The following is a 27,083-nucleotide window of genomic DNA, read 5'->3' as shown; positions in this document are numbered from 1 at the left end:
TTATGAGTCAACGAATTCTGTTTTCATATTTTATAACTTACGTATTCAACAAAACAAAGAAATTAAAGAAGAACATTTTTACTTCTAAACAACAGATATGCATTCTGGGAAATAATTGACTTTTAGAGAGAAATTATTCTTTATAAAATTAGAAAAAAGTTTTGAAATTCCGTAACAAGAATTATATTAAATACTCTATATGTATATACTCTTTTCTCTTCTGAAAGAAACTCGTTTAGTCACAAATTTCGAATCGTAGTGATTCGTATCGTAATACGACGACATGTATAAACTATGTACAAAAAACAACGACAGAATAGAATTAACGCGCGAAAAAACTAGTTGAAATAAGGGATGAACACTCCTTCTTCCTCTCGGTTCATTAGAAGCAATGATAGTAGTGATAATGATACGATATAGTGTTAAATAGCAGTGATAGATGCGACAATTGCTGGAACTATGATGTAATTAGTTAAAATCGATGAATATCGATTTATGATGGAGAATGTCAGTGCAATACCACCTCTGTCGTGTGTTTTTTCTATTGTTATAGTTAAAATGACTGGTTGGTCCGATGTGAATAATAGCGTTATCTGCAGAAAAGAAAAAGGAGAGATCACTACAGAAAGAGAGGAAGAAATAAACGCGTGTATACGTAGCGCTATGTATATTATCGTATGTAATAAGAATCAGTATTCTTTGGTAACACAGTGATGCGTCCGGAGACCACGAATACGGTTTTCAACGTATTGTCCGATCGTGACAAGATGGTCCCGATAAAACGTATGCAGCTTGGGTTGAAAATCGTGTTTTGCTTTATAATAATTCATTGAAAAAGGTAAAGTGTTAACATTATAAAATTTATTTTGTAAATATACCGAGATTTTCGTAAAGAGAATTTCGAAGGACGCTTTACTATCTCTGAAGATGGTTGATCATGAAAACCTTCAATAAGTCATTTAAGTGTTTTAAGGTGGTATGAGAAATTTAAAATTTTTTCTGTATTCTATACACTTTTATATAAATTACTGAACTAACCATTTTCTCAAGAAGTTAAATTTTATTGATTTGTAAAAAATGTTCTTGAAGCACAATTCTCTGTACAGATTATTCTTACCCAAAGTCAAAAGTCAAATTATCAAATCACTTTGCAACCACGACTCGCATATTTTTGAATTTTTAATTGGTTTCAGTAGATATTACTGTAGAATGATGAACACAAATATTCTAAAACAATAGTTTAAAACGTCTAGAAAATATCTCTCACATCTTATATTACAGAATACAGATTTTTGTATAGCAATAACAACTTAAAATGAATATTATAAATTACAAAGATTTGATTATAGAAAGAAACATCTTAATCTGTATCGAACTTTTTAAAATTTTTCATAACTTAACTTAATTATTTGAAACAAAAACACGAACCGAAAAAACAAAATAACAAGCCTCACTGTATGCAATCTTGCAACCTTCTACATTAATAACTATATCAATAAAGGTATTAACAAGATCAGTCGCTACAATGCTTCTCCATGAATTTAATTCTCTTAAAGTATTGATAGAGTCTCTATCTACTCTCCAACAAAATCCTTCGAAGATTCATTTTACAATTTCCTCCCGATCACTTCAACAAAATTTTTCTTCTATATTGATTCTCGTTTTTCGACCCAACCTGCACGATTCAAGTACTATGCACTTTGAGCCGAATCATTATGGCTCGGTCAATGTACGCACGTGTTAATTATCCGTCGATTAACTCGTCGCATTCTCGCTGGCAGGCTGCCAGTCAAACAGAAAACTCATCTTGTCCTGCGACCTATTTACATACACATATCTATGTTTGTGTACGCATCTCTATATACATATGCAACCGTAGTGCTCTTCTTTGCAACCGTTTTCAGGGCACTCTATCTCCAACACTGTACTCCCCAGTTATGGGGACTCCCGCTTCACAATCAACCAGTATATACACTATCGCGTTTTTAGATAAAAAAGCAGCGATCATGACATGTAATTGCCACAAAGTTGGATAGGAAAAACAGCTGCTTCGGGCATACCTACACGTGGTCATTGAGATCAGAAAAATTCGTAGGATCTCTTAAAAATGCTATTAGTCTTCCAGCAACGAACAATTTTCCTCTATGCTCTTTGTCGAAACTTCTGATCACACGCAATCTCACACGCAGTCTCACACGCACGCCACACGCACTCACGCCTCGTGTCTCGTCCGTTAAGCTTATCGATAGTTAAGTAAATATTTGTAAATCCTCTCTATATACACCCTGTTTCGAATAGATTCCTTAAGCCTAGCCCTAACAGTTTCGAGTTCTAGCGATCGTTTCGTGTGGAACTCTGTTCTTTATGAAAGATCCACCTGTTCTGGTAGCTGTTAATGTAAAATCTCTTGCGATTCTCCCAGCAGAGTAGCAGTCTGGAGAAAAAAGACGACGCACTTCTTTGCGTGGTAGGAAACTTCATTTTCTAGCATCTTCTAGAAGATTTCGATGGGCTTACAGCATCCACTATTTCCACAAGCCAATATGCTGCAATTTTTAGTGACGGATAACGGAAACTCGTTACCAGCTGCTGATCATTTCGGCGGCAAGCAAGGTAAGCGAGTTATTATGCTGACGTTGAAGTCTTCGAGTTCGAAGATCTGCCGTTGTATAGTCGCAGTTCACGGCGTCTGTTCTTTCCTCGATGAGGTCTATGAGCCAAGCTGTTGACCACTGACTAAGTAAATGTAACTCTATGGTTGTTGAAGCAACAGTTGTTCCAATTCGTCGGCAGACCTTAGAAGAAACGCGGCGGATTCTCTGTATCCGGTAATGAGTTGTCTCACAGCAGTCATTTCCGTCGCATTCAACTTGTGACTGAGAAGTGGCTTCGTGTTTTTCATGCTCAGATCTGTCGGCCCTGCAAAGGCGATTTAAGTTAAGACTAACGTTTTTTACAATCATTGGTTTAAGCAGTATTTCAAGCGAGAGCTATTGAACTATTGACACATTGACTAAATGAAATTTGCATTGAAACTGTATGTTGAGAAATATTTGTAAATGAATAAAATTACTATTCTATTTGATTGCTTAATAATGTGTAGTAATAATTATTTTAATGAATATTCAGGTAAATGTAGTTGGTTCAATTACATAAATACTTACTACTTACTAGATCATGTGTCAATAAATTATTATATAACTTTCAACAAATTTTCGAACGATGTAACAAATTTGATATAAGAGTTATTATCCATATTAACGTGTTAAATAGAGTTAATAAACAGTACTATAGAATGTAGATTAAGCAGTAGAAAGAACTGGATTTAGGATTAAGTAATGAGTTACATACTAAATTGAAGAAAAATGGAACTATGGATACTATGTACATATGTATATACATATTAATTACTTTAATTTCACTAAATCTTGCGACCAACATACAGACATATTTGAGAATTGTAGTGTAAGTATAGTGTAATAGGGACACAAGACAAGATATACATGACAGCTAGCGAGAAACACTAAATGGTGAGAATAATATCAAGACTGTAATGTACAGTAAATCTGCAGTCCCTGACTATCAAATGAGGACCACTGAAGTACTACTTGGAAAAATCTGTAACGTCCTATACCTTTATTTAAATCTCTTCAAAACCTTTGCAACAAGAAAATTAAAACTTGAATTCTCTACTTTTTTATTCCTTTGACCGATTTTATTTTGGCCAGTGAGCAAAGGATAAAATCTTGCCTTAAACAGGAAGCTATTCAATTTATAAAAATTTGTTACGAGCTTGAGTCTAAAGGTAGCAGTTTTCGGCAACTTTGTTTTATAGTATCGGAAAGTGTACCCATTTTTTTAAATAAGCCAAATATCATTAAGAAAGCATGTTTTTTGACAAGGTTACAACTATTTTAAAAAGTGCGCCTAATTTCTAAACAAAAGTTTTCCAGAAATTTCATCAAAGTTATTGGTATTTTGACAATTTTTGAATAGTACTCAAGTGGTTCTTAATACCAATAGCCAGGGACTGTAGTTGCAAATCCTTAAAAAAAGAATGTTTATATTACTAATGTCCAATGCTGAAAAATGCCATTCACTAAAGCCTTTATTTATTATGATTCTGTTTTACTTTTTCATCATTTTATGCACAATTAATAAAGAAATAAAATTGAATGCAATGGAAACGAATTTATAAAAACACCAATAAGTAATATTACTTTGTGTACCGTTGCTCAGTAGACCCGATGTGAAACTTTGCGTTGGGTAGAGTCCTGCTGATAAGGTTGGCGGCACTGTCGTCGGTCCCGCACGTTGGAACGCTTGGCTGAAGTTCGGTCTGTACATCGCCGTGGGTGCACCACCGCTGGCAACACCATTAACTGCCGACGAGCTGACTATCGTTGCCTGGCTGAAAAACGCGAGCGAGATTCGTGTTAACGATAAGGTACATATAGCATTGATTAGCTCCGCCCGGTTCCGCCTCCGGCTCCCTCAGTTTCGTTCCGTGATCTTTGACCAGCTATGCGACGCTTTATCTGCGGCTTCTTCATCGCGACTACTTCGAATTGGTGAATGAGAGATCACACAGCTAGAATGAGCGTGCCAAGCGTTGATTACGAGGGGAAATAATATTTTTTGTTGCGACCGAATGTCGATACGTACTCTGCGGAAGGATGCTCGTTGAGTTTAAAGCTGCGAGGTAAAAGATTGCATTTGAAATTTTACTCTTGATTCGGGTAATCCAAATGGGGAACAAACTTTACGTTAAAGTCTAGTAAAAATTCAACTATTTGACACGCACATTTAACATTTTATGTTCTTCTGAAGAATTTGATAAGTTTTGTGGTTTAATGACTATCTGTTTCCGCTGATGACTTTTCAGACAAAAACTGGAAACTAGTTTAAATGAAATGTACTACAGTCGGAATGAAATCAATCTATAATTTACTCTAATGCATGAACAGTGTGTAATGATAGCCATGACTTGCATTTTATTCTTTTTTTTTATTTGAGAAATAATAAATTCTAAATTTCTATAAAAAAAATAAGGAACACAATGTACTATGTCACATATGTTAAGTAAACAGATAGCATAATGGAAATACATAGCTGCTGAATAACTTGAGTAGTCAATTGTTTTTGCTCTAACTGCAGTCTCACTGTTCATTCATATGTTTGTGCTACATTCATTTCATCCTCTGATAACAGATAATTTGAATTCTACTTTATGTAATAAATAGTTGTTATATCAGACAAAGTAAATGTTTCTGTCAAAGATTGAAGACCATTCATTATCTAGTTCCAATTTTTTTTCTGAAAATGTATAACAAAACCGGTTAAAACTTTATCATAATCACAAAATTATTAGCACAAAACAATACAATCTAAATATACATAAGTATCTAAGTTTAAAAAATTTCCAGAAGTTTAGTATTACTATCCTACACTATATTTCCTTGAAAACAGTCTCATTCTATAGTTTACCAATGTTCATTCAAATGCTGGAAACATTTCTGATATCTATTCTTTGAATATTCTTTCAGTTCTTTTATCATATTTTCGATAACGTATATATGTAGTACGAATCGTCGTTCCGTAAGGGTAAATTCCAACTACAGTAACAAATAAAAATGGGGTGTTGTCCAGTCACAAGGGGTGCATTAGGTAGTTTTGAACCATTAAAAATCAATGTTAGACCATTATCATTAAAAAAGTACATATTCCTCATTTAGTACAATGATAAAACTCAAAAATGGAGGATTGAAACAGATAATATCATCGTTTACTGAATGGACCGTTCTTTTTATATCACTAATAAAAACAGTTATGTTTTAGTTACATGTCATTATTGGAAATGAGTGATGTGCTTATCTATATGTTTCTTATCTATGGCTTGCAATTTTGGAATAGTTAAACCTCCACGAATTGAAGCAAACTTTTGATAGGTATAATAAATTAGTTTAATTCATTTCTAAACACCCAACTTTAGTGTTTTTAACTACATTTAAATAGGGTTACTATTTTAGAAAAGATGATATTGATTTCCATTCGATCGGTATTTAAATTATGTAGACGCTATATAAAAATTGTTTGCTTTAGTTTGACATAGAAATTACTTGAATCTCTGACACACATCATGTATTTACGTTTTTATGTTTAGAAGTTAGCTTATTTCAAAATTAATACTCAACATAAACAAAAGTTAGTTTCTATACAGGTGGATATTTTGAGAATGTTTCCAGCCTGCTATGTATACTTCTTAGTTGTTACATTTAAAATTAAAAGTTTATTGAGTTATAAAATAAGTTAATTACTTACAGCACGTTACATGTCTTAAAAAATTAATAAGCATAATATAAAGGATGTATTTCGTAAGAAATAATTCGTAGTACACATATAGGTAAACAATGTTGACAAATTGACATTTTCTAATGCAATGTAAATCTTTGAATTAATGACAGTTATTATTAAACAATTAGATCTTTCCATGTTCAGTTATGAAACCTTCTAATTTCAACATCTATTCAAGAAATTGGAAAACCTATATGTATATTACTTGTCATCCATTATTGTAATAAGAATTAACCATGATTATCAGAACTAATTCGTCGTACTGACCTCATGAGGCTCTTGTTATCCGCTGGTGTGAGTAGTTTCGATGTTGGTGCGAGTGATAAGGGTGTAGAGGAAAGTGTGCTGTTGGGTAAGTTCGCCAAACTGGTCAACGGCGCCAGAGACGTTAACGATGCTGGTGGTGTATCCTCCCTCTTACCCGGTAGTGATTTTACGGGTGTACTCGAAAAATGCTCCAAACTTGACCGGACATCCGTTTGCTGTAAGCAACATACAATCTTCAGTTCATTCCTTCCATTAAACTGCCGGTATAAAAGTATCGAACTTTGCTAGTGATTTTGAAGTTCTCTTTATAATCCCAGCCAGTGATAGAGAAGTATACAAATTTGACATACATATAACTTCCATACGTATGAATTTACATACATGCAACAAACAAACATACAAATCAATCAGTAAATGTTTTGCTCGCAAATCGATGCAGGTCTCAGTCAGGGCATGACTTCTGAATCGCTTGATAAATGGACCATAATCATTACATTTTGTTGCTTCTGCTGGTTGGTTTGATCCCCTCTACCCCTTGTCACTATCTCACGCTCAACATTTTTTAAGCATTCTGACCCAATTTCCGCCAGTAACGAACGAGAATTGGTTTAACGTGGATCTCGGAGTTAAGTTTGTCCAGAAAGCAATGGCAAACAACAGACGCAACGTTTGAGCGCGTGGTCGTGAACTTCTAACATACCTGCTGAACCTGCACGTGATCGTACACCTGCTTGTGAACCACTCTTAGATTCTTTTTCCTCATGATTAATGTTTGTTCCTGTTTTTGCACTATGTAAACAGTCTGACAATGTTTCTCACAATCTGAGAATCTGATTCGTCACATTCGCTATGACTTGTCACAGAATTACAAAACTCTTCACTGATAAGCACTTCATCGCGTTAAATAGTCCACGAATTCTAAAATAATACGGTCACCGAATCATCACGTGTCATCTGAACACATCAACAGAACACCAATCCTTCATCGAACTTGCGACCCTCTACGTAGATTCTTTGTAAGATTATCCACCGTTCTGTCTAGCTACCTGCTGCGAGGATGTACTCGATGAAGGTTCAAAAAATGGTTAACAAAAACGTTCCAGAAGAACAGGGAAAGAAAGAGAGAAAAAGATAGAATTGCTGGAGGCGGCCAGATGTGGCGAGCAGGGATGCCGAGGCGTGAGTAAGCTCTCGCGGCCAAGGAAATTAATTCGAGGAAAGAGAGCGAAGAGGCCGTCGCGAACGAAAGGGGAGGAACGAAATCGAGAAAGAAAGACGAGCAGACACACCGCGGAGGAGTACAGGGAGGAGGAGTCGTGCTTACAGTGTGCACGGAGGAATGAAATCGTCAAGAGAGAGGAGAACGGATGTAGGGAGGTGTTTTTATGAAAGGCGAGCAGTATGCGTTGACGTCAATTATATAGGTGGCCACGGCAGATAGCCGCGTCCGTGCACGAACCCCGGTCTTCTCCTTAATGGGTTAGGTTTAGGTCGCCAGAGAGGTTATCGGTCTCGCTTTCCCCCTCTATCCCGACGTGTCGCCTCTATCTCGGCCCTCTTCGCCAGGGATTTTCAAAGTAGATAAGTAGAAACTGAGTTCTAACGCGTTGCCTTGGGGAAGTGGACAGAAACGAGGGGTATACGTGGTATTCGAGCGGACAGGGGGAGGATTAGGTGTGCCAACGACATAATGCACTGCGTAAACCCTGACGACACTGACGCCTACGCTCACTGTGCTTAAAACATTCTGAAAAGTGGCTCTTGCATTCGCCTGCGATCTGAGGTGAATAAACTATGGGAGGGTAACCAAAGATGTGCGTTTAAGAAACGCAGTTGCGTACACGCTTGCAACTTTTATTGCTCATTCGTGGTCGCGTTCGGTATCATCGAGGCGCGACATTACTGACAATCCTATCGACTCGCTTTGATTTGAAAACTCTCGGTCTTTGAAGAGAACGTTAGAGGTTGGTGAACGAGAACATGAAATGTTGAATAAACTATGTTTGTTGATGATAATATACAATGCTTCAGGGGTTTCATATTATGTATGGTACATACTTAACCGCTTTGCCCTTTTATGTTATTGTTATTTTACACGATTAGAATAAATTTAAAAATTAGTACATTCGATTTTGCAGGTGTATATAACTTCTTATACGTGCCAGTTTCTATAGTCAAAAAATTGAAATTGTTATATAACCGTTTAAATACATACATTAATGTCACCGATATATAAGAATTGTTAAAGCTAAATACAACTGAGATAAGTTTAATTCTTTAACTAAAACAATTAACATTGTCACTCGATAACATAAGACGGGACAGAGTAAGTACTTTGCAAAAAGCAGAGGTTGTTTATTCTCTGTGAAAAATTGTGAGAAGAATGATAAATTTAATACAGATCGATATGATTAATTGTCGACGGATTACAACCAGTTATTTTTGTTCTCAAGAAAATCGTACGTCTAGGTATATGTACATATAACTAATGATGAACTCTGAAGTGAATTAACACTAATCGCTGACGATTTACTTGTGTATGAAATATAATCTGTAATCGTGAATATAAGTCAATATAATCGTCAAATTATACAAAGTAATACACGATTGTAAATAATACAGTACACATATTAAATTTAAAGCATAAGATAGGAGAAAGCGTAATATGATCACAGGACAGAGGGTTAGAAATGCAATACTGATGAACTATTTTATATATATATGGCAAATATTTTATAATATTTGGTTTCTTACTATTTTATGAAATAATTCCGAATTAACAAAATTTGCTTCTATACTCTGTTCCTCACTTCTTCAATGAAACAAAAACGGAATACAAATAGGCGTTATATATCAAATAAGTATAATTTTTATAAACTCGTTACTAATTTTGAGACGTAAGCTTATATTGTAAAAAATAACTAAAGAATTATCCAATCGAAAAAATAAATGAATACGGACATTACTCACTATAAACTCACAACTTGATATAAGCAACGAGCTGTTAAGAGTAAAAGGCATGTTTCTTCAATTCAATCTTATCTTGTCATAAGCACGAATAATTTTGAGCAATGAGAAGGATAATCACAAGTTGATAATGAAAAAATATTAAAGATATAAATATTTATCTACCTATAGATAAATATTTCATTTTGAAATGATTTGGAACGTATTTCATATAAACATTTGTCTTATTTGTCTCCATTTTCTAGTTGTAAACATTCTGTTCCTAATACCTACTTCAATTCAGGAGTTTACATTCACATAATACGAAGTATCATCTATATTTTTATTTACTATAGAGTTTAACAAGAATTATTGCAAAACATGGTATCATTTCAGTTTTTATCATCGCATAAAGCAAGAAATGTCAAAACAATGCAATTTTCTGAAACTTCCAATATTCATAAAAAGATCATTTCAATTCACTTTACTGCAAATAAAAATATTAAAATCACTAAAATATAGGTAAAATGTTTCACGTGTTTTAAATAAACTATGTACATAAGGATTGACAGAGAATTGCGATAATATACTATAAAATCAAACATAAAAATCTGCGACCACTTTCCGCATTCTTATTAGCCACTTTCCGTGCTTGAATCATAATCGAACAGTTCGAGGCTTGTTGACGATTCCTGGCCGGAGAACATTTCGATTTTTCCATTAGTTCCGCGACACGCGTAGAACGTGGTCAGTATGTGTGCGCGTAACGTATCAGAGTGGGAGAGGTGCGCGACCTTAGGGTTATCAGCAGCCTTTCTGTGTACCTATATCAATCCTAGCTTCGTTTCACGTATCACGCATCAAAGCATTGCGCAGGAACCGCGCGTCGCTCGGATTTCTACGCGTGATAATTTCTTGGATGAAGCCAACTTTTATGGAAAACGTTATCTCTATCACGGTATTGCGTCATGAGTACAACCAGGATTCTCTTGCAAACTCTGGATTCTGGATCTCTTTCCGATTTCAGTTATTCTGATCGGCAGATCTTTTTCTGCTAGTTATGTTTATTATAATAGGCAGTTTAATTTTCCGTTTGCATTTTTAGTCGTGTAAAAACCGAGGGAGGAAAGTGAAAATTCGACTTATAGAAAAGGAATTATTTTGAAGACGTGGTTCTGAATTATCACTTCTATGAAAGAATTAAAGAACTATGTAGATTGTTATTTCCACATATTCTACTTATGCTAGATTTATGTGCTCATTAAGAAATTATGAGGCCAACTGATCCCACTGTAGCATCCGAACATTTATAAAAGCAATAACGGAATTAATACCATGTTTAATCGAAAAACGGAGACCCAGGACTATGCTTAAATGATGCTTAAATAAAGAAATTAACCTATAAATTATTAGGATTACTATAATATTGGTAAAATATGTACTTATATAGGATAATTTTGGAAGAGATAAACTAACTTTTTTAAAGTCAAATTACGTTTACAATAAATGAAGAAAGATTTAAGTCTTTTACTTATGATATACCTAGTATACTAAATGAATTTACACTAGGAATGCCCGAAGTAACGAAACTTTTATTACAGTTAAATATACAAGAAATACAATGGAGGTGTAATAAACTCAGTCTATGGAGTATGGGTTAGTTGGACAATAGGATATAAAATAAATGGAAATCTGTAGAAAAATAATATGTACGTATTATCTTTTAATAAAAACGAAATTTTACTTTTCTATGATAATTAAGTCGGTAACCCACCGAAAAGCTAATCTAATTATAATATAATTGCTATAACAAAAGCACTTATGAAGGTAAAGTTTATGTGGAAAGATAAAGGAAAGAAGAATAACGAATCATTACCATTAACTAGTACTACGGAGAAAAATTTTAATCAATGGTATTTTTTGTATAGTATTTTAATGACTGGAATATACTTCTGATTGTCTCATCAATTTTATATTAATCATAGAATAATATCTTACAGATAAGAAAGTAAAATCTAATCACAATGATTACAAAAATTAGATATATTTACTTCGATCACAATATATCGTCCATTATTTATTTATGGTATTTTAAAAGTAGCATATCTACCAGAAATAGTTAGGTATTCATATGTAGAATAGGAATAATAGAATAGACACTTTTTACATGCAGCAATTAGTACTATGGCAACAGAAAAGAGCATGATGTTTGCACACATATATTGTATGTATACATATATATGTATTGTATATAATGTGAACAAAGAGGGGATTGTAAAAAGTATTCAATGAATATGCTTTTCCTGAATGTAGTTCTTATCATAATTGCATATTTCGTTTAGAAAGGAAACATTCTAGATTTATTAAAATTATTATAAATTACGTACATATTGTACTGAAATACTGAAGGGAAATTATATGACTATTTCATGTTTCATAAAACAACGAAGATTCTATATTAGGTAACTTAAAGATGCAATGTAGAACTAACAAAAGGCTCGAAAACAAACGTACACTATCTAAAAATTATTTAGTTATTATAAAAGCCTGAATTTTAAATTTGCTATGATAATTTCAAAATTCTAAAAACAAAATACAAACACGAAGATAACGAAAATTCAGATTCGATTATGTGTATAAAAGCAATAAAATATTATCCTTTAAAGGCCCATAATAGAAAAATGACCATCGTATTACATTTTGCATCATTTTTACTCCTACCCTTTGACTAATTTTCTCCATCGTTAAATCAAAGAGTATGTTTATACATTTAACGTATCGATTCAATATAGCATTCGAATAAATACTCTTAGAAACGTACCTAAAATAATTAATAAAATTATGTCAAGTCAACGTTATGATTAAAAGTTTGCAACGATTTCCTAATTCTATAGTCATTTTCCTATCTCTTAATTTAAAGCTCGCCTCGTCAACTGTCTTCAGATTCCTGTCTTTAGCTGAATATAAATACTCAGTTTGGAGAAACACTTCCAACGATTATAAACAAATCCCCTTTGAAGCAAATTCTAAAAATGATCCATCCACTGAAAACTACTTTTCAGGGATCAAAGACAACTTAACGATCGAGTGATCGTGCGAGAAGCCATCCAAAGACGAGATTCTGAGATGGGTCCGCGTAGACCAACTGGATCTCGCGGTCTTTTCGTTCTAATTTTACTCACCGTTGCGGCCGGAAGAGTTGGCATCGGTTGCGTGACAGGCTCCAGACCGACTCTCATGCGTTTTGCGTTGTCACTCTCATTATCGCATGCGGTGGCCAAAATTTGCTCAGCCTGCACGGAGGTCAAGTGTGCCGGAGTGGGTCTCGCCTAAAAAGAAATGCCGATCACGTGATCGTCGCATACTAAAAGCTCGAACTTGACTCAGAAGTCGGGAATTCAAGGGCTTTCTATGGGTTACCTTCTATAGTTTACAAAGGAAAATAACATGTATGGGAATGGAAATTCAAAATTACGTACATTAATAGGTGTAACGTAATTGATACCTGCACACTTACTACTTGCATCACTTCAAATAATAGATTAGAAATAATAACAGAGAAAGAAATGTCTTCCTTTAATGGCAATTTTTGCTCCTTCTTTTATTTTTATCTTTTGAACTTACAATTTGTTTATCTCTATGTAAGTACATTTACTGCGGGGGGGATAAAATATTTTTCATATCGAGAAAGAACAAACTACATACCCGTACCTGTGTCTCGTATCTGTGTCTCATACTTGTGTCAAGAGGACACAAGTCCATAAGACAACAGTGAAATTCACAAATTTAAACGCTGATATGTCGAAAACAAAACCATGTGACTTAACTTTGTTTGCCTTACAACAACATGTATAACATACACAACATATGAAACGTCCATTATAAATTAATAAGCCTTTGTAATTTCCTACTCGTACTATATTATCTATCATTTCTCTAAACAGACTATAAAAGAGTGAGTTTAATAACTTGCATACCTCTATATGTATATCGTACGAAGCAAGCTACTGTGTATCTACGTACTTTTTCAAGTAGTAACGAAAAAACTTACCGCGTCCCAAGGCGCACCCTCCCTCCCTCGTTTGTTCCTTCGACAGCTCTTCAGGTACGTCCTAATCCTTTTCCTAGCTCTCTCCGCGAACTCTGGAAACTGCCTGGCGCAACTGTCAATGATAGCCTGTATTTTTTCCTTGGGTTGCTTCGAGATGGGCACAATGCGGTCCAAATTTTCATCCACAAACATTCTCACGAACATCTGCAAGAGTACGCGGACAGACCGTCAGAGAATGACTTAAACGAACCTCGTACAGTAATCGTGGTTGGAGGAATTAAGAATTTCGCGATGGTGGGGGCGCACCGGACCTCTATTAAACTAATTGTAATTAATAAAAGAGCTGTTCAGTAGCTCGGCTCATGGCCATCTGCAGACCCTGCTTGGAGTCCCCTAACGGGGGTTGAAGAGGCAGATAAGCGAACGGAGGAAGGCTGCAGGGCATCGCGACGCTGCTTTCATAAAACTTTACGATAATTGGGGCTTTTTCGGGTGAAAGTCCGATGCCAGCTGGCTCAACTTTCATTGGATCGCCGCTACTGGTCTTTTTTCCCTCCCGGGCTGTTTCCTTCCTGTTGCGAATGCGCGAACAAGTTCATATCTTTTTACGTGGTTACCGCCGGTAATGGTAGCCGCAATAAACTCGCCATTTCCGGTTTAATGCGGCTCGCATCGAAGAAAAATGGTAAAAGCTCCTAGTGACTGGGTTACAGTTTCAGGTGTTGTGCTCAGCTGTGTTTATCGCAAATAATTCAAAACGTACCGACAATGAAAGTTTTGATTACATTTTTCAATTCTTTTGACGGATTAAGACTGTTGCCCATTAACTTCAACGCATTCACACTATTATATGTAGTTCAAATGTAGATACATCTACCTATGCACCAGCACAACAGCAATGGTTAATGTGCTGCACTGTTAAGTGGGCGACTGCCTTTATGGATTGGAATAGGGAATGCATCATTCTTTATACAATTAACTTTTTGCGAGGTTAGGTGAATTGTCATTGGAGTTTTTGCAAAATTTCTTATTAATATTTCTACTGCCGACTTCGTTTGAATTTCTCTAAGTAGAGTTTGCACATATTGACTGCAAGACAATATTCCCGTTTATGCACCACCTGATTCGATGTCTCAAATTTACAAATAAGACTTTGAACTAGTAGTCCACATTTCTTTATTGAATAAAGCTCCATCAAACCTACTTATTTCGAAAACTTAAACTTTATTTAGGTTGAGAACAATATTTATTGACTGAAAAAGATGCAGCAGCCTATACCTTGTAACAAAGTATATAGCGTCTGGACCAAAATGGAACATTTTACCAGATCATAATTATGAAGTTATAATATCGACGGACATATGGACCCTGTTCTGCACTGGTGTGTTAACCCACAAATACTTATCTTTAATTTAACTAAAATAACCTATTATGGAAATTGTTTTAGCATAATTACTAATATCATTCATTAAAAGAATTGTTTAGATACCAGGATAGTGGGTCACTGGTAAAATATAACCTAGTTTGTTTAAAACACGAGAGCTAATTGAGTATTTAATTATGAGTAGATTCGATCTGAAAATGATAGTATACATGCCTATATTATTAATATTTGTTTATTTGAACATGCTAATTATACAAAAAATAATATTATAGAATTAAAGATTCTGATTACCCTTAAAATTACACACAGAACATAAATGCAAAATAACAATTGTTCGATAAAACAATTCCTAAAAATAATTTTAGGTTTCATAAATTTCAACAATTTTTATGCAAGTATCTTTTAGTAAAAATATCATTATATTATTTTTAATACTATTACATCCATAGCTTGAAATTTGATTTTTTGTAGTTTAAGACACCAATGTGCTACAGGGTCCATCTAAAGAAATGACGGCTCCTACCTTAGAAAATAATGTACAAAAATATTAACTGTAAGCGTTTTCTCCATATACAAATTACGAGTACTACAGCCCATTTTTATAAGTACAGATTATTAAAACCTCCGCCTGTACTACTACTATTATTGGTGCTTTTTTATGTTTTCGTATTTTAAAGGATCCGAAACAAAAATTTTAATTCCTCCCTTTCTGCGAGACAAAAGGCGAAAGACAAAGTCATATAAAATAGATGCTCACATTGAAAGCTTTTAAACGTTCTGGATCGTGATGTCTAGGATCCAGCCTTTCATCAGCATCCTCATCGTCATCGTCTTCATCCTCTTTATTACCACTGCTACTAGTTTCGTCGTGAGCGCTACCAGTTCCTTCACCACCAGGCGGACTAGACTCGCGATCACGATCTGATCTCGAGGGTGTTGCGGCTGAAGCTGGAGGCGGCGTCTTCTTGAATCCCATGGTGTAGGAAGCCCATAAGGATGCCATGTCTTCACCGCCAACTCCAGCAACGGCGCCTAAATTGGGAACAGTTCCAGCAGGCATGTCCACTAGTTCTGAGGAGCCGTTCCGTGAATCTGAAAAATTGATTGTAATTTTTAGACATAATTATTGGCAGTTCGATGAAATGATTATAGTAACAGAAAGGATTGAAATGGTTAAAATGACCTTGAATGTTAATGGATATGAAAGAGAATAGAAGAGAGTATTTCCATTTTCATGTCGCGTAAGAAAATTATTGGTTTCATTAAAACGCAGCAAGTGTTAGAAAGTCTTATTTGATGAATCATCTAAATGAAATTAATTTGGAAGCAAAATATTTTTCGTGTTTCGTTATTGAATGTTCATAGTTGGCTCATTGTCAAGTTCCGGAACAGATAAGGACTACATAATTTTGTAAAAATGTAGAAAAAGAGGCACTCCTTAAATATTTAAACAATAACAGTACAATCAGTATAAATAGTAAGAATATAATGGTAAAAATTAATAACATGCAAGAGCACTTCGATCAATTTAAAGCTGTTTGCATTCACAAAATTACGGACATATTTCATTTTTAAATGCGAGATAATTGCTCTTTCACTATTCCTTTTTTTGTAGTAGAGTCTACTCTGGTAGCTGATATAGTTTTATACAGAACACTTTTTAAACATCTAAATACGTGAGTCATCAAAATATTCAAAAGATGATGCTACTTATTACAATTTTCCACACACTCATAAATTACCACCCAACCGTGAAAGCAAACGTCTTACTCCACATTTACAGAAATGCAACAGACGAATCGCGTAGCTCAACATTAAACCGTGAACTCTTTATCGGCGCATCTAGAATACCGTCTGTCAACTTGTTGCGCCTCGTCGCGAAGACAATTCAATTCAAATAACTTCTCTCGCTCTCCCTCGGAACTTGCTGGCGTTTGTCGATCCATGATTCTCCTTCAAAACTTCATCGCCGCAGCTTGGAAACTTATAGAATAGATCAATGAAACAACACGCGTTCGCAATAATGTCACGGTAAAAACGTTGCAACGTTTGAATTCATTACCAACAATACAAGCATGTTTTGGACGCAGTATTGTTCTTCATCTAATTTTATATAACATCTATCCTAAAGCTTTACAATCAATCAATAGGTCTTCAAAACCTATTAAGAAATTTTGGAGAATATTAACTTAACAGAGAATATGAAATATTGAATATTTAAAAGGATCAGAGATATTATCTATTTTTTTATGCTTATTGGAGTGATTCAGATGTAGACAAATTTTTAATTGTAAATTAAGACCATATTGTAAATGCAATATAAAGTAAAAGTGTTAGGAATATACAATATTACGGAAAGTTTAAGTACTGCTAAAATAAAAGTAATAATTTTTAGCTTTTATTCCTAGACTTCAATGTCTTCAAAAGCAAATGAAGTAGAAAATTGTTATAAATTCTGGTCATTAGTTCTGTTTCCTATCTACATGCAGTGATATACTTTAAGAACATCAAGGATGCATCTATAATGAGTACATCTAAATTCCAGAAAAATTAATAGAACAGTTCACTGTCATTTCTGACCGTATGAAATAGCAAGAATTAAATTTCTTCCTTCAGTTAGATAAGAAACTACTCAATAACTTTGCAAAAGGAAAACAACACTGACAAATATTTCTATCGTGAATATAAGAATGTTAATGAATGTAAACCAATTTCGAATTGCATAACGATGCTGATTAGGGATGACCGAAGAAGTATGTAATATTTTATAAACTGTCTATCCAAACTTAAATGCAGATACGCACTTAAAAGTAAGTCATTATTTTTTAATTATTACTACTATGGAGGTTATTATTTGGTTGTCTAACATGAACCTGCGTCTTGAAAGTTATTTTAACATCAAATATGAAATAACCTGAGTTCTTTTTATGATAGGTAGTATAGCAAAAACTGTAAAATATTCCAATAAGTTTAAAGTAAAGATAAGCTATGGAAATTTGTGCAAGCAAAATTAATATTTTTAAATTTCATATACCAACCATTGACAACTATTTGATAAGCTAATAACGTGCTTCCAATTCCACATTTCCAAACAAAATACATATTATCTTTTAATGTTACAGTATCAATGAAAGTAAAATATTTCATGAAGCACATCATCGTATTAGGAACAGGTCCTAATAATTCTTGCGCAAGATATCTAAGTCCTTTTTTCACTGACTAAGTTTGTACTACTTGGAAATATCAGTGGTACTTCATGAATTTGAACGGTTGCAACTGACCAGATTTACTTAGTCGATACAGCTGCTATTGCGGTATTACGTATTAAGCGTTCCTCAGGATATCTTTCTCACAACGCAAAAAGACCGACCTGTTTTCAAAACCCGTAATATGTTGAAGTGGATTCCTTCCAGGTGTAGGAAAGAGGCAAGCTGCTCGATCGTCACGATCCTAGAAAAGAATGTACAGCAAAGGTGCTTTCACGAAGATGTCGACGAGGAGAGGTACAAGTCTGACCGGCAAAAGACTATACATGAAACTACGAAGTGTTGCGAATCGTGGGTAGGGAGTGCCGCAGGGGAACCGTAAAGAGACTATCTCACAGACTTTTGCCTCCTTGAAGTCTCTTGATTCAATAAGATGCAATCCACCTGCGAGAGTTTTATAAGTTTATTTCTTTTCTCTGAAGAAGATTCTCGGTAGAATTTAGAAATGAGGACTACTGTCTAAGTTGAAAGAAACAGACCTAGACAGATGCCTGAGTTGATTTTAATTGACACTCATTAATCTGCAAAATATTGTTTTAGTGAATGAGACATACAGAAAGTAAAAAAGCTTTTGACATAAAACCTTTATAACTTCTCTAACCAGAAGTTTTAAATTCTGGTGAAACAGTAAAAAGAGCGAGGTAAAAATTATCGAACAAGTAGTTTATCGAAGTAGTCTATTGAACCTTTAGCGGCAGAAATTTTTTATGGTGGTTTATAGTATAGTTAACTATTTTTAAATATCGTCTTGCATTCATTGAACATGTTGAAAGACCATCTAGGGGGAAAATTGATGATTCTTAACAATAATAATGATAATAAGCTGTATCAAGCAAACTACAATAAAGGGTGTCCCAGAACTGGTGGTGCAAACGGAAACGGGGTAATTCTATATGAAAAATAAAACGAAAATATAAAATACAAATTTTTTATCTCATGTTTCATTTTTGGCAACATTGACTTTTAATTCTGATCGAGTACAACTGTACGGAACTACAGTTTTAGGCGGTTAAGGGTAAATGGAGAAAGAGGAATACTTCCAGTGTACCGTAAGGGCAGTCAGTGGCCAGGCCGAGAGTGTTCCCCTTATTCCGTGTACCCTTCAAGTGCGCAACACAAGCACGCAGTGGTTCCGCGTTAGTTGGTCATGGTTCGGGACCAGATCTGGCCAACTATCTCGGGAGGTCTACTTCTAGGAATTCCCGAGTGTTTTCTTTCTCCGAGTTGTTCGTCTAAGAATGGATAAATAGATAGAGTAATAAAGAATGAGTGCGAGTAAAATATCAATATAGGACATAATGAGTAAAGGATCTCGTTCAGGGAGGTCACGCTTATTTTCTTTAAATTCGTCACACTGAAGACACTTGGCGAAATCACTTTCAAGAAGTGGTGGGGATAGCTGCGGCCAACTGTCACGCGAAAATTTCAGTCAACTAACCCAGAATCACTATACTTTAATACGCATGCATCCGACCATGATTCAAACTTAATTTCCTCGAAAACGAAGCACGATATCAAAAAAATTTATTATATATTTACGATTTATTTTCTCATGTAGAATCACTACATAAGAGGCTTTCCGTTTGTATCACCAATTATGGAACATCCTGTATAAAGATCACTTGAAGATTCTAGTAAGATTATAAGAATATCGCAGAAAATCTTTAAAACACCAAGGTAAAATAGAAAACTAGACATCGGACGATCAACTACCCTGTATCGCCAATTCTAATCCTGCGTACAACGATTGCATGCATCCTTCCAGGAAGATTCCGGTAGAACCAGTAACTGAACGCGCGAGTAGACGACCCAGGAAACTGGACCCTCGTCTAAAAGGCAGCGCACCATCGACCCTCCTTCTCTCTTCCTCTCTGGTCCCGGAGGCTTCGAGGTTGCTGCACCTCGGTTCTTGCGCTTGTACACTCGGTACAAACGATTCGTGGACAAGAGGAACGGCAGACTAACCCTACTTTTGCCCTTGGACAAGAGATCTTTTTGTTTGGATATTAGTTGCTTTGGATGAATTCCTCTTACACTCAAACGAACGTTACAATAAATAAATACAAAAGCAAAGAATTATATCTTTATTTCAAATGAAATTAAATGAAATTCATTTCTGAACGAAAGTGACTGTTGAGTATGTCACAAATAATGAATAATAACGACCAAGGCGAAGTTCTTGATAGAAGACTTGAAATGGGTTGGAAGCCAAAACGTTAGATTTTTGTTAGATTAAGGGTAAGTATTGGTATTTTCGTTCAAAATAAAATTGTTTGAAACTAAATTTCAAGATAAAGACAATGACCAAAAACCCAGTTCAGGAATTATGATTTGTAAGATGAATCCCCGTTGAGGATTTATGAAGTCTGATGGAAAACTGTGGCGAGCTACTGGTGAATAAATTCAATTAGATATGTAGTACTGTCAAACCATGTACGTTTTGTAATTAGTCAAAGACAAAAACACTTATGAATGTGAACAATTATAAACAACTCATAATTATCTGGCCATATCCTAGGAATACTCAAATTTTTGCAATCCAAAACTTTTTAAAAAAGATCAGTGTTATACCAAGTTAAAATGATATTTGATAATAACACTACCTGCAGAGAAGGTGCTAATACCGATATTGTTGTCTGCGATCCGCAGATAGCATCTTATCTCTTAACTATTATCTCACAATTGAATGAACACCAAAAAGTTTCTTAATTAATAATTACATTATTCTCTGACAATATTTTAGGAAAACACGAGCATAATTATATAGAAGAGACTCTTCTATTATAGCATTTCAACATGAGAAATAAAAAAGCATCACAACCTACAGAGTTTCACTTGGAACAGTACATACATTCAAGTCAAGGAAAATTCATCAAAGTGTGTAGAGATCTTTTCGACTGAGTGAAAATTCGTTTAAACTAAAGGTACACGCGTGCATGGAACACATGCGAGTGCATGGGGTACGATATTCCGTGCGACGAGGGTTCCTGGCCTCCGGCGAGCGGATGCCGGCATTGCAAAAGTAGCAGAAAGACTGGAGAGGGGGGCGAGTACGTGCAAACCCGGGTAGGTTAGCTAGAAAGCCGGTTACCAAACCCAATCCTACCAGCACCGTTCCTGAACTCACTGGCCGGCTTGAACCTGAAATCAGTCGCTGCCATCCCACCCGGCAGTTCGTCCTCCTCATTCTTTTAACCGCTTCCCGCAAAAGGAAACTAATACCTGGCCCCGGCGACTTCCTCTTTTTCTAGCCGCTATGCGTAGCCGTGCAACAAAATTTACGGACGAGCTGGCGCACGCCCACGGCTCTCTGCTGAGCCATCTACAGAATACCGACCATGGTACATAGGCGAGAATGTGGTATCTTGTTGCTTGAATGTTACGTGGTCGAACATCACAAGGAGGCAGAGGGAAATCGTGAGTGTCTAAGAAATTCGAAAGTCTGGGGTACGAGTACGCTAGTAGCTGTGGCAATGTAAGTAGTACTAAATGTTTTGGAAAAGGAATGTTGGGTTAGCTATATGTGAGCTTTTTGGTTCATTAGTATGATATAAAATGTCGTGTAAGGTATGGGGAATGTTGAAGCAGCTTGTATTCTTTAGGTCTGAATAACTTAGTTAGTATCATAGTGACACCAAGTTTGTTAAGACTATCAATTTTCTGGATTTATGAGTCATTAAAAATTTAGTTGGGTATGTTCATCCTGTTTAGCAGATCATTCTCCGACACAAAGGAAGAATATGGATTAGTACAAGCTTGCTGTTATGGAGCAGAAAAGACTAGTGGATACTTTTACAAGACTTTTCCATGGAAAAAAGAAATCCACTAAGATGTAATTTATTTACGAAATAGACTAAAATTAAACATACTAATTATTTGAAAAATCGACAAATGGAAGTACATGTTGTTACTGCTTTTGTTTTTTAATAGTAAGAGTTTATAGAAGACTTTTATTATATCTACCTATATTCTTAATTTCTTTTGCCATGGAATATTCAATTACAAAAAATAAGGCATATCTGATGCCAACTTGGGAGTTGATGAAACGTCTATGTCTTGTTGAAGATAAACAAGAAGAACTAATTCCAAGATAGAAGAAAAATACTGAGAGCGAACATAAAATGCTATCATGTGAAAAAGAAATTAACTAACGAGTAAAGTAAAATTATGTACGATTAATTATTACTTATTCAGAAATTTAAGACAATTAAAAGAACGACTGTAAATCTAAAGACACTGTACTTAACGAATGATATATTCTTTCATTCGAAATGTCTTAGAAGCTACTTACCATATTCTATCGACATAGTATTTATAGTATATTATTATATAGTATATTATATATATATATAATACCATTATATATATGGTATATATATATATATATATATATTATGGTATTATAAGTAAAAGTTTGAATAATGGTGTATCTTCTATCCTAATGCTATTTTTTATATTTCTAAATAAATTATCTCACCTATCTTTAAATAATATCTAAGATAATGTATTATAACAAGAGATTCCTTGCACTGATTATATAAATCTGCATAAGAAACCAGGTGACTTTAACACGAACATAACTTCTTTCTCATCTAGATTTCCTAGTCGGCACACTTTTATCTATCAGCATTTAGTAAAATCGATTTTTCGATAAGGACTTACCGTTCTCCGTTACGATCGAGGTGTAAGGATCACTGCGAAAACATGCAGCATGCGAAGTTTCCTTTCGTACAACACTGAATATCTCAATTTTGAATCTCTAATAAGAATATACATATCTGCAGGAAAAAGGTGATCCTTTGCTTAATAGTCAATGACACTTATGAAGATGGTAGAATGATTTGTACGTTTCTGTTGGCTACCGTCCTTTAAAAATGTCTGGTACCACAACAAGACATCTGTTCCTTTTTCTATCTACTCGTTTACGTTGAAATATTGTTGACTTAAACTAAATTTCTACAAGTACAACTTCAGATATCCATTATCAATATTTCAAAATATTTTGCAATAATTTATGTACAGAATACAAATATGCTTAGTGAAATATATTTGTGAAATGCGAAATATGAAAAATAATTTAGAACTACGTACCTACAACTACAATATAGAACAGAAAAAGCAGTTTAAACTAGTTCTACTGTATTAATATCATGTGGGGTAAAGGTTCGAAATATCTAAACAGCCCTCATGCCTAATCCCCCTTCATTCTGTTTGCTGTATTACCTAACCGTTGCCAACTGGTGACAATCGTGGGAATTTATTCTAGATATTGTTTTAGTAAGCTGCCGAAAGAAATAAAGTCTTTCATTAATTTCAATATAAATTACAACATTCTCTTGTTACATACGCTATGCACTGTAATAGTTAATTATATTTAAAGTTAAATCTCAGTGTTCTGTCATGTCTTCTTGCTTTAAATATATAGTATATTGTCTGAGTTTTAATATCTCGAAATGACAATGTCGTTCTGCCATTTATAGATTTAAATTAATAATTATACTGAAAAGTGACTTACAATCAGATTTTATCCCCCTATACTGGTTTTAATTTTGCTCCGCGGCGAAATTAAGAATATATCTCCTAAAACACATTTCCTAAAACGAAACTTTATTTCGAAGGTACTCAAAATACTGGACATAAAAGATATGCTTCTTACCCTCAAAGTTGTAAAAGTTTGAAGAGAAAGATGCTCGAAGTAGAATCAAATGAGACGAAGGAAGTATCCCCTATGTAGTAACAAAAGAATTCTGTTGTTCAAGATATAGCCTGTACTTTATATGGCAAACTATTTTCGAGCAACGTAAAGGGAAAAAAATGATGGTCCCATGATCACTGTACACCTAAACCTGAACTAGAAGTTTCTGTGTGATAACTGCATATACCTATTCTTCATTTTCAGTTTTATTTTTTACTTAATAAAACCATTATATTTGTATTTTCATAAAAAAGACATGTTATAAATACATAAAGTTCAACTATTTTCATTAGTGAAATGGGAGGGGCTGTTGCACCTCTACCTCTTTTTTTTAAATATAAGTTTTTATGAGAAAATAATAACAAGGATTCGTAACTAAGGTATCAAAGTAACCATACAAATTTTTTTTAGATTATAATGTAGATTAATTTTCGCACAAAAACCAAAACATCGTAAAGGAAGCGAAGCTTATGGTCCTTATCCTATTATTAATATTTTAAACAATTACAAGTGTACGCTATACAGATTTTCAATACTGATAGAAATATGTATTCATTCGTTTCATAAAATGTATTTAGCGAATTTGAATTCAGTTGTTAACTACCTATCAACTGAAAATTACCAATGACCTTTCCATGTTTTAGTTATAAATACAACTAATATATTACAACAGCCTATAAAAATGAGATAAAATTTTATTAGTCTTCCGTAAACAAATAGAAACGAGAATTTCTTTGATTGTGCAGATGCAGCTTTAACATCACTTCAGGAGAACGTCAACCATGTGATGCGTGTCCTCTTTCACAAGCATCGCTGTAGAAAAATTTCTTACCGTTAAAGTACTTTCTGCGCATGTTAAGGAGCATATTAACTGATTAAAAGTCGAGATAAACGCATGACGATAGAAGGAGTATTTATCCGTTGTTTCCTGCAACTGCTTCTTTAGCGTTAAATATTATGAACAGCAATCTTGGTAAAATTCATCTATGAAATATATTCCCTTTTGTAAGGAACATATTCGAATAAAAATAACGGTTTAAAACGATAGTTATAGTACAATTATATGTAACATTAATTTTATTTATCCAAGTATGAATAAAATGTAAAAGTCAAAAACGTTGAACTGATGAGAAAATATTAACTTCTCCTTTTACAAATTATCAATTATCTTTCGTTTTCGAAATGAAATTAAATAAATACGATATATGAAAGATAATTGGATAAAACCATACAACTAAATATTACAACACAGCAAATTAAAAAAATAATTAAGTTTAATAATAGTAAAATGATGTTTAATTTCAAAATCCAGAAGAAAGTTTGTACAAGAATAACAAAATTTACCTAATTATTTTGCTTTCGTTCTTCACTCAAACTGAGACAGTCTACTATTCCAACTTTTACAAAACTCATCAATAATTGTCTGTAATTTACTACTTTCCACCCTTTCCACTACTTTTATCACTATAATTTACACATACAATCTCAAGAGGCTTTCTATCACACGGTAAACAGACAATACAAAAAACGATACAAATCCTCTGAAAGAATGAACACCGAATATTTCAAGAAAAGTTTCAAAAAAAGTTTCAAGAAAAGCAGTAAACTGCTGTGAAATGTGGTCCGCCATTTTCCTAGTAAATTTTCTATCGTGATCGTAAATCGATGAACACGTACGTTTACCGCGAAATCGATTTGCCAGATGCATATAGGAAAACAATAGATGTCCTTCAAGCGATAAACAAAGTCCTTGGTAATCATTGTCCCAGAAGGGGAATGAGACGCATAGAAAATGAGGATGGGATGATCTGGCTGGTCTGGTTACATTGCCTATCATCGCGTCTTCGTCGGGCTGGTTCATTACGCAATGGCCACGTCCAAGATGCGGATACCCGCTTTGAAACCAGTTTCGAATAGCCGAGGAAGATAGCCCGAGGAAGGCGGCAGAGGGCAACTGTGAATTATTCTTCCGCAACCTAGTTTAACTCAACCGCTTCAGGACTGTGAATCGCGCGAAAAAAGAGGCAAGAGTGTTTTGCCGAGGGATGAGATTAAGTTCTACAGGATGTTCAGGAATTCGTGGTATAACTAGTGAAAAGGATGTACAAGTCACAAGGGGTGGTAACTTAATCAGATTAGAAGGAGAGAGAAGAACGAAATTAGAATAGAAGCTAAGAAGAGATACAAGTTAGGGTAGAATAAGTAATGTGCTACTATAATGACCCAAACACAACAAGAATATGCAAAAGAAAACATATTTTCAAATGAGAAATATTAACAGAATTGAAATAAAAGTATCTCAAATGAAATTAATTTCTTTGCCACAAAACAAAATTAATTTAACTCATTATAAAAGTATTTGTTAATTGAAATATTTGATTGCGAACTAAGTAATTGAACTGAAATATGGACCTACTTTATTGTAATACACAAATAATACACTATGGGATAAAAGTTGAAGCATTCTAGTACCATGTAAAATTTTAATGATTCTATTATTTATTCTTAGAAAATATGTGTTAAGATACCTATACCTTAATACGAGCTCCTTCAAAACTTTATCTTTTGACCAATAATTTTTCCGTATATCTAACTTTTCCATCATTTTGAAAATAACAACTGTAATGGTGCATGTCTATGTACCTACATCTATTAAGTATATGTATTTGTAATAAATTAAAATAATGTGTTCCAACTTATTTAAGTTCAAAAAGATAGAGCCAAAAATGGTTATGTCAAAAAACTTTTAAGTTAGTGTTTGTTTTTCATATAAAAATCTGAGTATTCTTCCTATAGATAGGTATTGTTTATATACCTACATAGAATAAGGTATACACTATAGTAAACAGTTTTTGAAAATACGAAAAAAATATAACAGAATAAGCGTATTTTTAAGATTTTCTAATTAACGAAGTTAGCGAGTCGCTAATATTCAATCGATTATTTGTCATCTGCAATGGATTACAAAATTCTAGAATGTATATAAAACTCTGGACTTCCTTCAAATTTTGTACAAAATAAAAGTAACTTAATTATATAAAAAATCAAGTCCCCCGCGTTAATCAGCGACGACTACGTAAAATTAGGTACGCGGACAGTTTAACTTTGCATCAATTAGCG

General features: G+C 34.3%; 1 protein-coding gene across 2 annotated transcripts in view; it reads right to left on the bottom strand.

Moving 5' to 3' along the window:
• Positions 1 to 216: 216 nt before the first annotated feature.
• The window catches only part of LOC143188757 (uncharacterized), a 122,488-nt gene continuing 95,621 nt past the window's right edge, over positions 217 to 27,083 (bottom strand). The window contains exons 4-9 of one of the 2 annotated variants that reach the window (XM_076393183.1): positions 15,760 to 16,094; positions 13,619 to 13,822; positions 12,750 to 12,896; positions 6,622 to 6,836; positions 4,221 to 4,411; positions 217 to 2,919 (exon numbers count right to left, since the gene is read on the bottom strand). In XM_076393183.1, the coding sequence (XP_076249298.1) occupies positions 2,753 to 2,919; positions 4,221 to 4,411; positions 6,622 to 6,836; positions 12,750 to 12,896; positions 13,619 to 13,822; positions 15,760 to 16,094 (1,259 nt within the window). In that variant the 3' untranslated portion in view covers positions 217 to 2,752. The remainder of the gene's footprint in view (positions 2,920 to 4,220; positions 4,412 to 6,621; positions 6,837 to 12,749; positions 12,897 to 13,618; positions 13,823 to 15,759; positions 16,095 to 27,083) is intronic. The other variant, XM_076393184.1, reaches the window with a different exon arrangement.

The sequence above is a fragment of the Calliopsis andreniformis genome, chromosome 3 (assembly GCF_051401765.1).
Source record: "Calliopsis andreniformis isolate RMS-2024a chromosome 3, iyCalAndr_principal, whole genome shotgun sequence".
NCBI lineage: Eukaryota > Metazoa > Arthropoda > Insecta > Hymenoptera > Andrenidae > Calliopsis > Calliopsis andreniformis.
Note: the sequence above shows the minus strand (reverse complement) of the source record. Positions and strands in the feature narration are given on the sequence as shown.